This window comes from Crocuta crocuta, unplaced genomic scaffold (genome assembly GCF_008692635.1).
Source record: "Crocuta crocuta isolate KB4526 unplaced genomic scaffold, BGI_CrCroc_1.0 scaffold280, whole genome shotgun sequence".
Lineage (NCBI taxonomy): Eukaryota > Metazoa > Chordata > Mammalia > Carnivora > Hyaenidae > Crocuta > Crocuta crocuta.
In genome coordinates this window covers 83,988-97,900 of record NW_027527434.1, presented here as the reverse complement: position 1 = coordinate 97,900, position 13,913 = coordinate 83,988, and the positions used below count along the sequence as shown (strand labels likewise).

Below are 13,913 nucleotides of genomic sequence, written 5' to 3'. Positions count from 1 at the left end.
AGAAGTAAGCAGCTGCAAAGGGGGCCCTTCGAGGGTGACTCCTGGGGTGGGTGAGCAGGGACACTATGTGCTTCCCGACCTTCAGGCTCAGCTCTCTCTGCCCATTTTTTACCCGACCTCCAGTGTCCTCCCTTGTGGTGCCACCTCGGTCCCCAAGGATGGATGGAGTGAAGGGGCATCTCACAGGACCACAGGCCAGCAGCTGGCAGGACTGCAGATGGCAGCAGAAGGTGATAACGTGTGGGGAGGGCTCTGGGCCCCTGGCGAGGCCGAGGGATTCCTGGGCTCTGGGAGGGGTGATGAGTGGGGGCCCCTTGAGAGGGCTGAGGAACAGAGCTCCTGGGCACCTTGGAAGAAATGCGGGATTGAGCACCTCAGGAAAGAGCTGGAGGAGTCCTGAGGGACTCACGGGTCCCCAAAGGGCAGATCCCTCACTCACCTGTGCTGGTGCAGGTTGGGGACCTGGGGCAACAGCAGCAGTCAGAGGCAGCAGACGCAGCAGATCCATGGGATGGTGGATGGAGCAGTGAGCCATGGTCTTGCAAGCAAGTGGAATCACCACTCTGGGCTGCCCTCAGCCCCTGCCCCCTTCTCAGCCACCTCAATAGCTCTGGCCCTGGCCTCACCCTCCAGCAGGACAGGGGCAAGCCAGGCAGAGGTGGTCACCTGGGGCCCCAGGAGTGTCCCCCCTGACCTCTGTGTCCTAGCTGTGGAACGGGCATAAGGAGTCAGCCAGGGTGCTTGGAACCAGGAGGGAGAATCTGGCCCCAGAGCCTTCTCTGATGGGACTTGGGGAGAATTATGGAGGGATAGCTTTTAGTGCCAGTTCATTCACAGAAGAAAAGCACAACACAAGGTCACCTTGGATGCTGATGTCAGTGTTTTATTACCCAGGCCACATTCAGAGCACTGACCCAGGGATGTGTAGGGAGGACAATAACTGATGCTAATTGAAAAGAACCAAAAACCTAGAATGTGGACACTCCTGATGCCCTGACAAAACAATGTTCTACATTCCCCTGCTCACCCTTTCCACAGTGGGAAACTGAGGCAGCCAGGGATTAGAGCAAGATCACACAGTGGTTTCTGAGTGTTTACTGATTACTTCTGACCAAACTCCTTTTTCCGAAGTTCACTTCTCTTAATCTTGCCAGTGATGGTTTTGGGCAGCTCTGGGACAAATTCCACCTGGTTGAGGATGAAGCAAACCCGTCCTGACTTAGCTCTGCTGTCATTTCCTACCAATGCCCCATGTCTCTCCTTTGCTCCCACACAGTCCCCCAGACAGGCTGACACCACGTGGTGGCCTCATGGGCTCCACCAAGCACGTCACATTGTCCTCTGACCTGGGAAGCTGGACACAGCCCTGTGACATGCTCTGACCAGTGAAATGGGAGTGGGAGTGATGTGTGCCACCTTGAACACAACACTTGGGGACAACTGAGCCTGGTCACCTCTCTGTCCATCACTTATAGCACCTGGTAGTTACTGGTGGTGCTCTTTTCTCCCACTCCCAGGAGGACCATGGTGGACATGTGGCATGAACAAGGAAGATACTTCCCTTATTATAAGGCCCTACGATTTTGGGGCTATCTGTTACCCACCATAACATCTAGTCTGCCCTAACCGGTATGCACCCTTGTTTTCCTCTCTATGAGGCAGCACACCCTAACATTCGAAGCATGATCTCGTGTCAGATACACGTGGGTTTGAGATCCAGCTCCATCCTTTTATGAACTCCAAGCTCAGGCAATTTACTGGGCGTCTCTGAGCCTCCATTTCCACTCCAAAAATGGATGGTTCCACCATCTCAGGTTTGAAGTGGATTGCATGAAATAACAACAACAACAAAAGTAGCTCTTTGAGTCCAGGGCCTGTCACCCATGGTGAATGCAAAATAAATGTTAGCAGTATAACTCTTTGTTCTGATTGTAAACATTCAGAAAATGCAGTAATGTATTCTTACAAGGAAGGAAATGTTAAATATTCAGCATATGTATCCCTTCAAAAAGTGTTTTTCAACAAAGAGGATAGTATGTATATTCCTTTACGGCCTGCTTTTTTCACTTAATAAGATATTGTGATTTTTGATATTGCAAGTGAAAGATTTGAATCGTCTTTTTAAATTATAGGACTACATTAAGTGTAATTTAGACATAATGTAATCATTTCTCTATTCCTAAACATTTCCAGAGGTTGCACATGGCCTTGAAAACAAATGAAGTAGAATGTATTGTTTGCTAGAATAAATATTACTTTGTTAACCCTATTTGTTATGTATCTATACAAGCATTGGGTTGCAATTTAGAATGTATTTCTTGCTAGAAATAATGTTTCTAAAATGTGTGGTAGGTGTTGATCTGAATTTTTTTTTTTCAAATTTTGAAAGATTACAAATAATCTTGATCTCTGGGCACTTGTCTCATATTTTTCTTTATGTTGACTTGCCAGCCATGTTTTTGACACAGGATAAAGGTTCCATCTGATTAAGTTGGTTTCCCCATATTCCTAAGTTGAACTGCTGCTTCTGCATCAGAAAATGTTCATTGTGTTGGCTACATCAGCTTCACCCAAGCCACCCGAGGGGATTTGTGGAAGCAGAGCCCCAGGAACCATGGTGGAGACCACATCCCATCCATGGGCCCTCACTCACCTTCCTCGGGTACTTATACGGGGCTGTCACTGACTTCACATGCTGCTGCAGCTCCTGGGTGAGCTGGTCCCGGTCATGGGAGAGGTATTCCGGGGTCAGGACAACAAATGCCTTCACCACCTGCAGTGCAGAACCAGAGTGCAGGCTCAGCATGAGTGGTAACCAACTCTATAGTTTAAAAACCAAATGCTTCTTAAGTAAATGGAAAAAGAAGTTGAGAGTTGAGCCTTTGCAAAAAACAGGACCAGTTTCCATACTTCCAATTTCTACTCTTTGCCTTAGAAAATAACATAACCTGTCAGCCTCCATTTCCTTCTCTGTGATGTGGGGATAGCATAGCTTCACCCGTCATTGCATTTACGTCAAGATTCATTGAGATAATATATGAAAAACATGAGGCAATTTTAAATTGTTTGTATTCATATCATTTACATCACCATTTTTACTATTACTGTAGATAGAGTTCTGTGGTCATGAAATAAATGTTGGTCATTAACTATTTTTTATTATGTATGTCCCTATTGCAGGCACAGGGCCTTGGGCATAGTAGGTAGTCAGCACACACTTGCTGAATCAATGAATGCATGATCCAGAGAAGGATGACTCAGATTCCCATCCCATCTCCACCACCTAAGGGTTTTGTGATCAGGCAAGTTATTTAACCTCTTTATGCTTGTTTCTTTACTCTAAAAAAGGTTATCAGAATCCTTAACGAATTACGCTGTTGTGAGTGGGAAATGAGCTGGCACACTGTAAGGGGTCATTCAATAAGAGATTGGCAGACACAGGCAGCAGGATTCAGAAGCACCATTTTGTTACAGTTGGGGCCACAGTGTCCTCTGGTGACCACACTGTGTACATGCACATGCGCTTGCACTCAGCCCTCCCTCACCCTAGGTGAGAGGCTGGGGAAATATGGCCTGGAGGATCTTTGCTGCTCCTGCCTTCCTGGTGCCTGCACATAGACACGGTGACCTCCGTGTCCTCCTCCTTACCTCCCTTCGAATCGGGTCTGGGCTGCTCACCGCAGCTGATTCAGCCACTGCAGGATGTTCCGCCAGGGCATTCTCCACCTCTGTCGGCCCGATTCGGTACCTGGAGGGTCAATGACTTCTTCTTGGTTTCTGAGCAGGTGGCAGGGCTGGGTGACCCAGGCCTTCAAGTGTCATACTCTGAAGAGCCACATCTTCCTTAGGTATGTCACATAACTGTCTCAGGGAGCCCAGATACCTGTGTGCTGCCTCTGTCTTGCACTTCCTGGACGCAATAGGACACTTACATGCTCCCCAGGGTTTCTCACCTCACTGCCTCTGCTCTGGGAAGAGGGCCCATGTGTACTCCTCCGTGAGCTCCGAGGCTTGGTTCCAGCAGCTTCCCCTGGCATGAAATCTATTGGCAGCCTCAACCTTTACCTTAAACATGCATGCAGATTCTGCATTCTGTTCCTCACTAGATTAGCTTGTTTTAGAAATTAAGAAAGGAAACAAACTCACGTCCTGAAATATCCGAGAGAACTTGTTACTCTAGTGTAATGTGCCAAAAATCTTTTAAATCATGTGAGTGTTTAGGGACAATAGGCTTGGAGCCAGATAACTTTGGTTCAACTCAGGGTTGAAGCCAGTTCTCTTTGAAACTTTAGGGAGCTTTCTTCACTGGTCACTACCTCAGTTTCCTCATCTGTCATATGGGCATAATTGCATCTATCTTCTAGCATTGAGAGGCGGGTTATATAAAGCGCTGCAGAGAGTGCTTCCACATCGTAAGTGCTCCACAGAGGTTAATTGCTGTTATTTGTTATTAGTTTTTCTGTGAAATGCTGTGTCCCATCAGAGAAGCCAAGCATAGAATAAACTTCCTCAACCAGTAGGGTCCAAAGTAAAGTCTGCCTGCCAAATCTTTCAAATTGTATAATGACTTTTTTAAGGCTCTATTTATTTGTGAGAGAGAGACAGAGCACAAGATAGGGAGAGAGACAGAGAGAGGAAGACACAGAACCTGGAGCAGGCTCCAGGCTCTGAGCTGTCAGCACAGCACCCGACACAGGGCTCAAACTCAAAGACCACGAGATCACGACCCAAGCAGAAGTCAGATGCTTAACCGACTGAGCTACCCAGGCATCCCTCAATTGTGTAATGTCTTATGTTCCTCTTGACGGCCTTGCTGAACTTCACTTAGATTGTTTCTTCTGGATGCAGGGCTTGGGGAAGATACACAGATACCCCCAGAAATGCACCTCTTGACAAAGCTTTGTTCAGAATTAGCCTTAGGGTCAAATCACCAATGCATGGACAAACGTCGGGACAAGCTGGATGCATTCAGGCATGTGAGGGTGATGCTTCCAGGCTCAGATCAGCGATACCTACCCAGAGGCATTGATGATGTCGTCATTCCTCCCAAGGAACCAGATGTAGCCCTCTTCATCCATAGTTGCTCTATCCCCGGTGTTGTAAAAGTCCCCACACTCCACTTCAGCAGTCTTTTCTGGGTTGTCCTGAAAAGATAACAGTAGCCCTTTGTTGAAGATAGTTAAATTAAAGTTTTGTAATGTTTATTGATTTTTGAGAGAGAGACAGAGCGTGAGCGGGGGAGGGGCAGACACACACACACACACACACACACACACACACACACACAACCTAGTGTCTTGCATTCTTGCATTTCATCACAGAGCCTGACGTGGGGCTCGAACTCACAAACTGCGAGATCCTGACCTGAGCTGAAATCAGATTCCCAACTGACAGCCACCCAGGCATGCATGAAGGCAATCAGTTTAGTGATGATGATCCAAAACCTGTTTTTTGTTTTTTGTTTTTGCCAGAGGAACAATTCTACGCAAGCCCCTCTTGCGGTTTATTTTATACCCGGTAACTGGATACAAACTGAAATCTACAAGACGCATTCCTTTACCAATTAAGGGCAAGTAGCCAAACACCTTTCAAGGACGGGGGGAGCAAAGGGAGGAAGCGACCACAACATGTTTACTAAGAGGCCTGCTCACAATTCCAGCCTTCTCCTTACTTCTAAGGAGGGCGTGTTCCCTCGTTTGTGAGCAGACCATTAAACTTGGATATTGTGTGCGGGCCTCCTGGCAGAGCATCTGGTTTCAAATTCTCCTCCTTGTTCTAGCTGGCAACTAGACAAATTCTGTAATCTTTCTGAGTCTATTTTCACTACATCGAAGTACTCAATGCACACTACTTGACAATTAGTGGAAAATATCGAGTCAATTTCTTTTTTTTTTTAAATGTTTTATTTATTTCTAGGAGAGAGAGAGAGAGACAGTGTGAGCAGGGGAGGGTCAGAGAGAGAGGGAGTCACAGACTGAAACAGGCTCCAGGCTCTGAGCTGGCAGTCAGCACAGAGCCCGACGCGGGGCTCGAACCCACGAACCGCGAGATCATGACCTGAGCGGAAGTCGGACGCTTAACCGACTAAGCCACCCAGGCGCCCCTCGAGTCAATTTCAAGGACAATTTTAAGGGTACATTTCTGTGTGGGACTCTAGCAGAATAAAATTTCCACTAGAGCATGGAACCTATTTGTTTTCAGCTTTGCATTCAAATGGTGTTTGAAAAAAATGAGAATTGTCAAAAAAACTTTTGTTATATGAATTTCATTCTCCCAATACTACCTCACCTGATCCTCCCAGAAAGCCTATAGGGCTGGTATTTTTCTAATTAAACTGTTTATTTTAAGATAATTGTAGATTTTATTGCAGTTATAAGAAATTACACAGAGATCCTGTGTACCATTTACTCAGTTTCCCCCGTAGTAGCTTCTTGAAAAACTGTACTTCAATATCACAACCAGGACATTGACATTGCTACAATCCACCAATCTCAGATTTCCCAATGGTTTCCTTGTACTTATGCGTGTGTGTGTGGTGTATTTAGTACTTTGCAATTTTATCACATGTGCAGGTTCATGCATTCACCACCATAGTCAAGACACAGAAAGTTCCCATCATCCCAAGGATCCCTTGTGTTGCTCTTTTATATCCATACTCACCTCTCTCCTTTCTTCCCTCCCTCTTCCCTTCAAATCCCTAACCCCTTGACAATGGCTAATCTATTCCCCAGTTTTATAATTTTGTCATTTTAAGAATGTTACATAAATAGAATCCTGTAATAGTATGTAAACTTTTGGGTCTAGTTCTTTTTTTTTATTTTTTCATTCAGTATAATTGTCTGGAAATTCATCCAGTTGCTTGTATTCATTAGTTCTTTGATCCTAGTTATCGCTGAATGCTGTTTCATATTATGAATGAACCTCAGTTCGGATGTCTAACTATTGAAGGGCTTTTGGGTTGTTACCACCTTTAAGTTGTTGTGAATAAAGCAGCTCTGAACATTCATGTACAGGTTTTATGTGGGGCTAGATTTTTACAGCCCTTTTATCAGAAGAAATGAGTGCTCAGAAAAGCACAATAACTTGCTCAAAGTCACTCAGCTCGTCAGTGGCAGGGCTGGTGTTTGAATTTAAAATCTTGCTTTCCAGCCTCTACACTCAACTCAACAACTTAGCAATGTGTTAGCCTCATTCGTCTCATGGAACATGAAATGATTTTAAGGGGTTCCAGGGAAAAAAAAGTTTTATTTTTTTAATTTTAATTTTTTTCAGAAAGAGAGAGAGAGAAAGAGGCAGAGAGGGTGAGAGAGAGAGAGAGAGAGAGAAACCTTCTTGCATAGAGAAGAGCCTGAAGTAGGACTCAATCTCACAACTCTAAGATCATGATGAGCAAAAATCAAGAGTGGGACTGAGCCACCCAGGTGCCCCCTCATTAACATTTTTAAAACATTGAATGATATCTCTTTTCACGTTCCCTCCAACTGGATTTTATTCAAGAATGCCGAGACCTTTCAGTGGGAAAGTCAATCTTTTCAACAAATGGCACTGAGAAACTAGGCGGTCCACATGTAAATGAATGAAACTGCCATATGCCACACACATAAATTAACTCAAAATGGGTCAAAAACCTAAACATAAGAGCTGAAATTCTGGAACTCTTAGAAGAAAACATAGGGGAAAGTCTTCATGATTTTGTTTTCGGCAATTGTTTGTTGACTATGACACCAAAAGCACAAGAAACAAAAGAAAAACATAAATAAGGGGCGCCTGGGTGGCTTAGTCGGTTGAGCGTCCGACTTTCGCTTAGGTCATGATCTCGCGGTTCGTGGGTTCGAGTCCCGCGTCGGGCTCTGTGCTGACTGCCAGCTCAGAGCCTGGAGCCTGTTTCAGTCTGTGACTCCCTCTTTCTCTTACCCTCCCCTGCTCATGCTGTCTCTCTCTCTCTCTCTCCTAGAAATAAATAAAACATAAAAAAAAACATAAATAAAATGATCCTATAAATTTTAAAAATTTACATCAAAGGATACTACCAAGAGAGTAAAAGGACAGTGAACTGAATGGAGGTAAATATTTGCAAAGCATATATCTGATAAGGGATTCATATAGAATGTATAAAGAGCTCTTACAAATCAACAATAACAAAAACCCAATTTTAAAAATAGGCAAAGAATTTCAATAGACAATTGGCCAGAGAAGATACACAAATGATCAATAAGAATATGAAAGGGGGCCTGGGTGGCTCAGTTAGTTAAGTGTCTGACTTCAGATCGTGATTCAGCTGAGGCTGAGGTTCAGCTCGATCATGATTTCACGGTTTGTGAGTTTGAGCCCCAAATCAGGCTCCACACTAACAGTGCAGGGCCTGCTTGGGACTCTTTCTCTCTCTCTCTCTCTCTGTCTCTGTCTCTCTCTCTCTCTTCCCCTCTGTCCCTCTCCTGCTCACACACACTCTCTTGAAAAATAACTAGACTTAAGAAATTGTTTTAAAAAAGAATATGAATATGGATAGATGCTCCACATCCTTAGTCATTAGGGAAATGGAAATCAAAACCTCACTGAGATACTATACCACTTCACATCCATTAAAATGACCATTGTATACATAAAAACAAATCTGAAAACAACAAATATTGGCAAAAATATGGAGAAACTGGAACACTTGTACATTGCTGATGGCAATACAAAATGGTATAGCCACTTGTGGAAAACATTTTGACAATGCCTCAAAAAATTAAATATAAAATTACCATATGATCCAGTAATTCCACCTTGAGTATTTACCCAAAAGAAGCGAAAGCAGGAACTCAAACAGATGCTTAGACACCAATGTTCATCACAGCATGATTCACAGTAGCCAAAGGTGGAAATAAACCAAATGTCTATTAAGAAATTGATGGATGGGGGCAAGATGGAGGAGAAGTAGGGAACTCCATACATTGCACTCCCCCCCATATCTCCGACGGAGGCCTGAAGCCATAGTAACTCTTATAGAATCCAGGAGTTTGGGAGGAAAAGGAGACAGAGTCCGCTGAGAAAACCTTCTAGCGTGAGTGGGAACTGGGGAAGATAAAATCGGGCCAAGACCAGAGAAACAGAGGGATGTGGGGGGATTCCCCCACTGCGGGGATTTTAGAGGGGAAAGAGAGTGGCCAAAACTGCTCAAGACACTGTCCCTGTCGCTGGAGAAAAGAAAAACCTCTGCTCGGGACAAAGAGGGATCCAGTTTTCTCCTCTCCAGCTGACCCTAGGCGGGAAGCACTCCTCCCAGGCGACCCCTGGGGAAACTGCTCCCCTCTCGCCAGCTTGACCTGGAGGGGCCGTGCAGAGGCCGCGCCTTTATGCTTCTTGCTTGGCTGGATCCCTAGAGGGAGGCGAAGGGCTGAAAACTGGGAGTTTGTGTTTCGGGCGACAGAAACAGAGGGACCTGGTTTCCTGCTCTCCAGCTGACCCTGGATGGGATGCACTCGTCCCAGGTGACCCCCAGGGAAACTGCCCCTCCCTCCCCTGCCACCTCGACCTGGAGGGGATGTGCGGTGGCCGCGCCTTTGCTTCTGGCTTGGCTGGATCCCTAGAGGGGAGGCGAAGGGCTTAAAACTGGGAGATTTGCCCTCGACCTCATGTTTCGGGCGATAGGACACAGAGGGACCTGGTTTTCTGCTCTCCAGTTGACCCTAGGCAGGACTCACTCATCCCAGGAGACCCCTGGACGAACCTGCTCCTCGCTCACCAACCTGACCTGGAGGAGACGGGAGCAGCGATTCTGGCTCAATCAGGGGGAAGGCAAGAGGCTTGGGACTGCCCTGAGGAGATCGCCTGCGAGTTTGTGTCCAGCAATTTCGGTGGGGTGAGCAGACTGGGATCTGGAAATGAGACTAGGACTGGGATATAGAGCACGGCCCACCTTGGCTGCACCCCTGACACAGGGAGTTTCCACACCCAAAAAAGTGAATTGCAGCGCTTGGTTCAAGAAGGGACTGGAGTGCCGCCACTCTTCTCCCCACAACCGCCAAGGCAGGACTCCCGTGGGACCCATTGGATCAAACCACACCCATCCCTACTAGAGAGCTGCCCTCCTCCTTTTTTTTTTTTTTACCGGAGCCGGGGCAAGACAAACATGGATGCGCCACCCTGATTAATTCTGGTTACTGGCTTGCTTAAACAGCCACATTTAATCCATTCTCTAGATGTAAATTCTACACCTACCTACCTTTTCATCTCTTTCTCTCTAATCAGACTATATAGTTTCTTTGGATAACACCATCATCATTTCTTTATCCTCTTCTCCAACCATATTCCACTCTTTTGCTCTTTGGAAAAAGCTTCTTATTCCTTCTGCCTGCTCATTTCATTTCCAATTTCACCTCATACCCACCCTGTCATTTCTCTCATTCTCTATCCTCTTCAACCAGCACTGCATACACCCGGCTATTTATTTGTAGCTGGGAAATCTGGTTATATGCTTTAAACTGTTCTTTGTCTATGGGGTTTCTTCTTTTTGCCTTTCTTTTGTTGTTTTTTTGTTTGTTTGTTTTTATATATTTTATATTTTTATTATTCGCCTTCCCTTCTCCCTCTTTTCTCTTTTCTTTTTCGTTTTCCCATTCAATTTGCGTGTTTGTTGGATTTGTCTGTGTGATTGTGTGCCTTAGTTCCCTGTGTGTTTGTCTGTCTGTTTTCTTCTTCAGGGCTACCTCAAGAAATAAGCCAAAGTACACAAGGTGGAGAGTCCCAAATACCACTACGAGTAGGAAAATAAAATAACCAAGGTCTCAATAAGAAGGACCAAGGGAAACCATGCAAAGAACACTTTCTGAACGGATAGGCCCTGAAAAGTCAAAGAGCCCTCTTTGGTACAGCAGCATTCACAGGTGCAGAGAGCATAACAAGCTTCTATTTTTTAAAATTCTTTTTATTTATTTCTGAAAGAGAGACAAAGAGAGAGACAACATGAGCAGGGGAGGGTCAGAGAGAGAGGGAGATACAGAATCCGAAACAGGCTCCAGGCTCTGAGCTAGCTGTCAGCACAGAGCCCGATGCGGGGCTCAAACCCACGAACTGTGAGATCATGACCTGAGCTGAAGTCAGATGATTAACTGACTGAGCCACCCAGGTGCCCCATCAAGTTTCTAAAACTACCGAGTGGTAGAAAGCCAACCAAAATGATGAAATTAAAAAGTTGTCCTCCAAAGAAATTCCAGGAAGAATTGACAGCTAAAGAACGGCTCAAAACTGGGGTGCCTGGGTGGCTTAGTCGGTTAGGCATCCAACTTTCGCTTAGGTCATGATCTCGTGGTTCATGGGATCGGGCCCCGCGTCGGGCTCTGTGCTGACTGCCAGCTCAGAGCCTGGGGCCTGTTTCAGAGTCTGTATCTCCGTCTCTCTCTGACCCTCCCCTGCTCACAGTGTCTCTCTCTCTCCTAGAAATAAATAAAAATATTATTAAAAAAAGAACTGCTCAAAACAGATATAAACAACATAACTGAACAAGAATTTAGAACAATAATCATAAAATTAATCGCTGGGCTTTAAAAAAGCATGGAGGACATCAAAGAAACTATGGCTATAAACACCTTGCAACTTAAAAATAGTTATGATGAATTTAAAAATGAGAAATATGAGATACATAATAAACTGGAGGCGTCCAATGCACAGATTGAAGAGGCAGAAGGGAGAATAAGTGATTTAGAAGACACCACTATAAAAAAAAAAAGAAACTGAAAAAAAAAAGAGATAAGCTGATCCAGAAACATAAAAGAAGAGTTCGAGAGCTCAGCAATACAATCAAACGGAACAATATTCATATAATAGGAATCTCAGAAGAGGAAGAGAGAAGGAAAGGTGCTGAAGGATTCTTGGAACAAATTATAGCAGAGAACTTCCAAAATCATGGGAGGAAAGTAGATGTTGAAATTCAAGAGGCACAGAGAACTCCCCTCAGACATAATTTGAATCAAACTTCTGCACGATATATCATAGTGAATATGGCAAAATATAAGGACAAAGAGAGAATATTGAAAGCAACTAGGGAGAAAAGGGCTGTAACATACAAAGGGAAACCTATCAGAGTGGTGACAGACATATCTAATGAAACTTGGCAGGCTAGAAAGGAATGGCAGGAGATCTACAATGTGATGAACAGAAAAAACAAGCAGCCAAGAATCCTCTATCCAGCAAGTCTGTCATTCAGAATAGAAGGAGAGATAAAAGTCTTTCCAAATAAACAAAAACAGAAAGAATTTGTCACCACTAAACCAGCTCTACAAGAAATCCTGAGGGGGATTCTCTGAGGGAAATGTTGTAAGGAACGCAAGATACTAGAGACACACTACAAGCATGAATCTCACAGATGACACAATGACTCTAAATCCATATATTTCAATAATAACACTGAATGTAAAAGGACTAAATGCGCCAATCAAAAGACATAGGGTAGCAATATGGTTAAAAAAAAAATCCATCTATTTGCTGTCTACAAGAAACTCATTTTAGACAGAAGGACAACCTCAGATTGAAAGTAAGGGGACAGGGAAATATCTATTATTTTACAGAAATAAAAAAAAAAAAAAGCTGGAGTAGCTATACCTATATCAGACAAACTGGACTTTAAAGTAAAGACAGTAACAGGGATGAAGAAGGGCATTATATAATAATTGAAGGGTCTATCCATCAGGAAGAGCTCACAATTAGAAATGTCTACACACCAAATATGCGAGCACCTAAATACAAAAACTAATCACAAACAGACACAGTCCTATTGATAAGAACGTGCTAATAGCAGGGGACTTTAATGCTCCACTTACAGCAATGGACAGATCAACTAGACAGAAAATCAATAAAGACACAATGGACTTAAACGACACATTGGACCAGATGGATTTGACAGATAAATTTAAAACTCTACACGCTGAAGCTATGGAATTCATATTCTTCTCAAGTGCTATNCAAACTGGACTTTAAAGTAAAGACAGTAACAGGGATGAAGAAGGGCATTATATAATAATTGAAGGGTCTATCCATCAGGAAGAGCTCACAATTAGAAATGTCTACACACCAAATATGCGAGCACCTAAATACAAAAACTAATCACAAACAGACACAGTCCTATTGATAAGAACGTGCTAATAGCAGGGGACTTTAATGCTCCACTTACAGCAATGGACAGATCAACTAGACAGAAAATCAATAAAGACACAATGGACTTAAACGACACATTGGACCAGATGGATTTGACAGATAAATTTAAAACTCTACACGCTGAAGCTATGGAATTCATATTCTTCTCAAGTGCTATTGGCACATTCTCCAAGAGAGATCACATACTGGGACATAAAGCAGCCTTCAATAAATATAAGAGAACTGAGATCATACCATGCACACTTTCAGATCACAATGCTATGAAACTCGAAATCAATCACAGGAAGAAGTTTGGAAAACCACCAAAAACACGGAGGCTAAAGAACATCTTACTAAAGAACAAATGAGCCAATGAGGCAATTAGAGAAGAAATTTAAAAATATATGGAAACAAATGAAAATGAGAATACAACAATCCAAACTCTATGGGATGTAGCAAAGGCAGTCCTGAGAGGAAAGTACATTGCACTCCAGGCCTATTTCAAGAAATTAGAAAAAGCGCAAGTGCTAAATCTAACAGCACACCTAAAGGAACTAGAGAGAGGGCAACAAGAGCACCCCAAACACAGTAGAAGAAGAGACACAATAAAAATTGNTCATACCATGCACACTTTCAGATCACAATGCTATGAAACTCGAAATCAATCACAGGAAGAAGTTTGGAAAACCACCAAAAACACGGAGGCTAAAGAACATCTTACTAAAGAACAAATGAGCCAATGAGGCAATTAGAGAAGAAATTTAAAAATATATGGAAACAAATGAAAATGAGAATACAAC

General features: G+C 43.9%; 1 protein-coding gene across 1 annotated transcript in view; it reads right to left on the bottom strand.

The window, feature by feature from the left end:
* Positions 1-862: 862 nt before the first annotated feature.
* The window catches only part of LOC144227619 (acyl-coenzyme A synthetase ACSM1, mitochondrial-like), a 47,613-nt gene continuing 34,562 nt past the window's right edge, over positions 863-13,913 (bottom strand). The window contains exons 10-13 of the mRNA XM_077759307.1: positions 5,017-5,144; positions 3,649-3,748; positions 2,654-2,773; positions 863-1,188 (exon numbers count right to left, since the gene is read on the bottom strand). Coding sequence (XP_077615433.1) covers positions 1,102-1,188; positions 2,654-2,773; positions 3,649-3,748; positions 5,017-5,144 — 435 coding nt within the window. The 3' untranslated portion in view covers positions 863-1,101. The remainder of the gene's footprint in view (positions 1,189-2,653; positions 2,774-3,648; positions 3,749-5,016; positions 5,145-13,913) is intronic.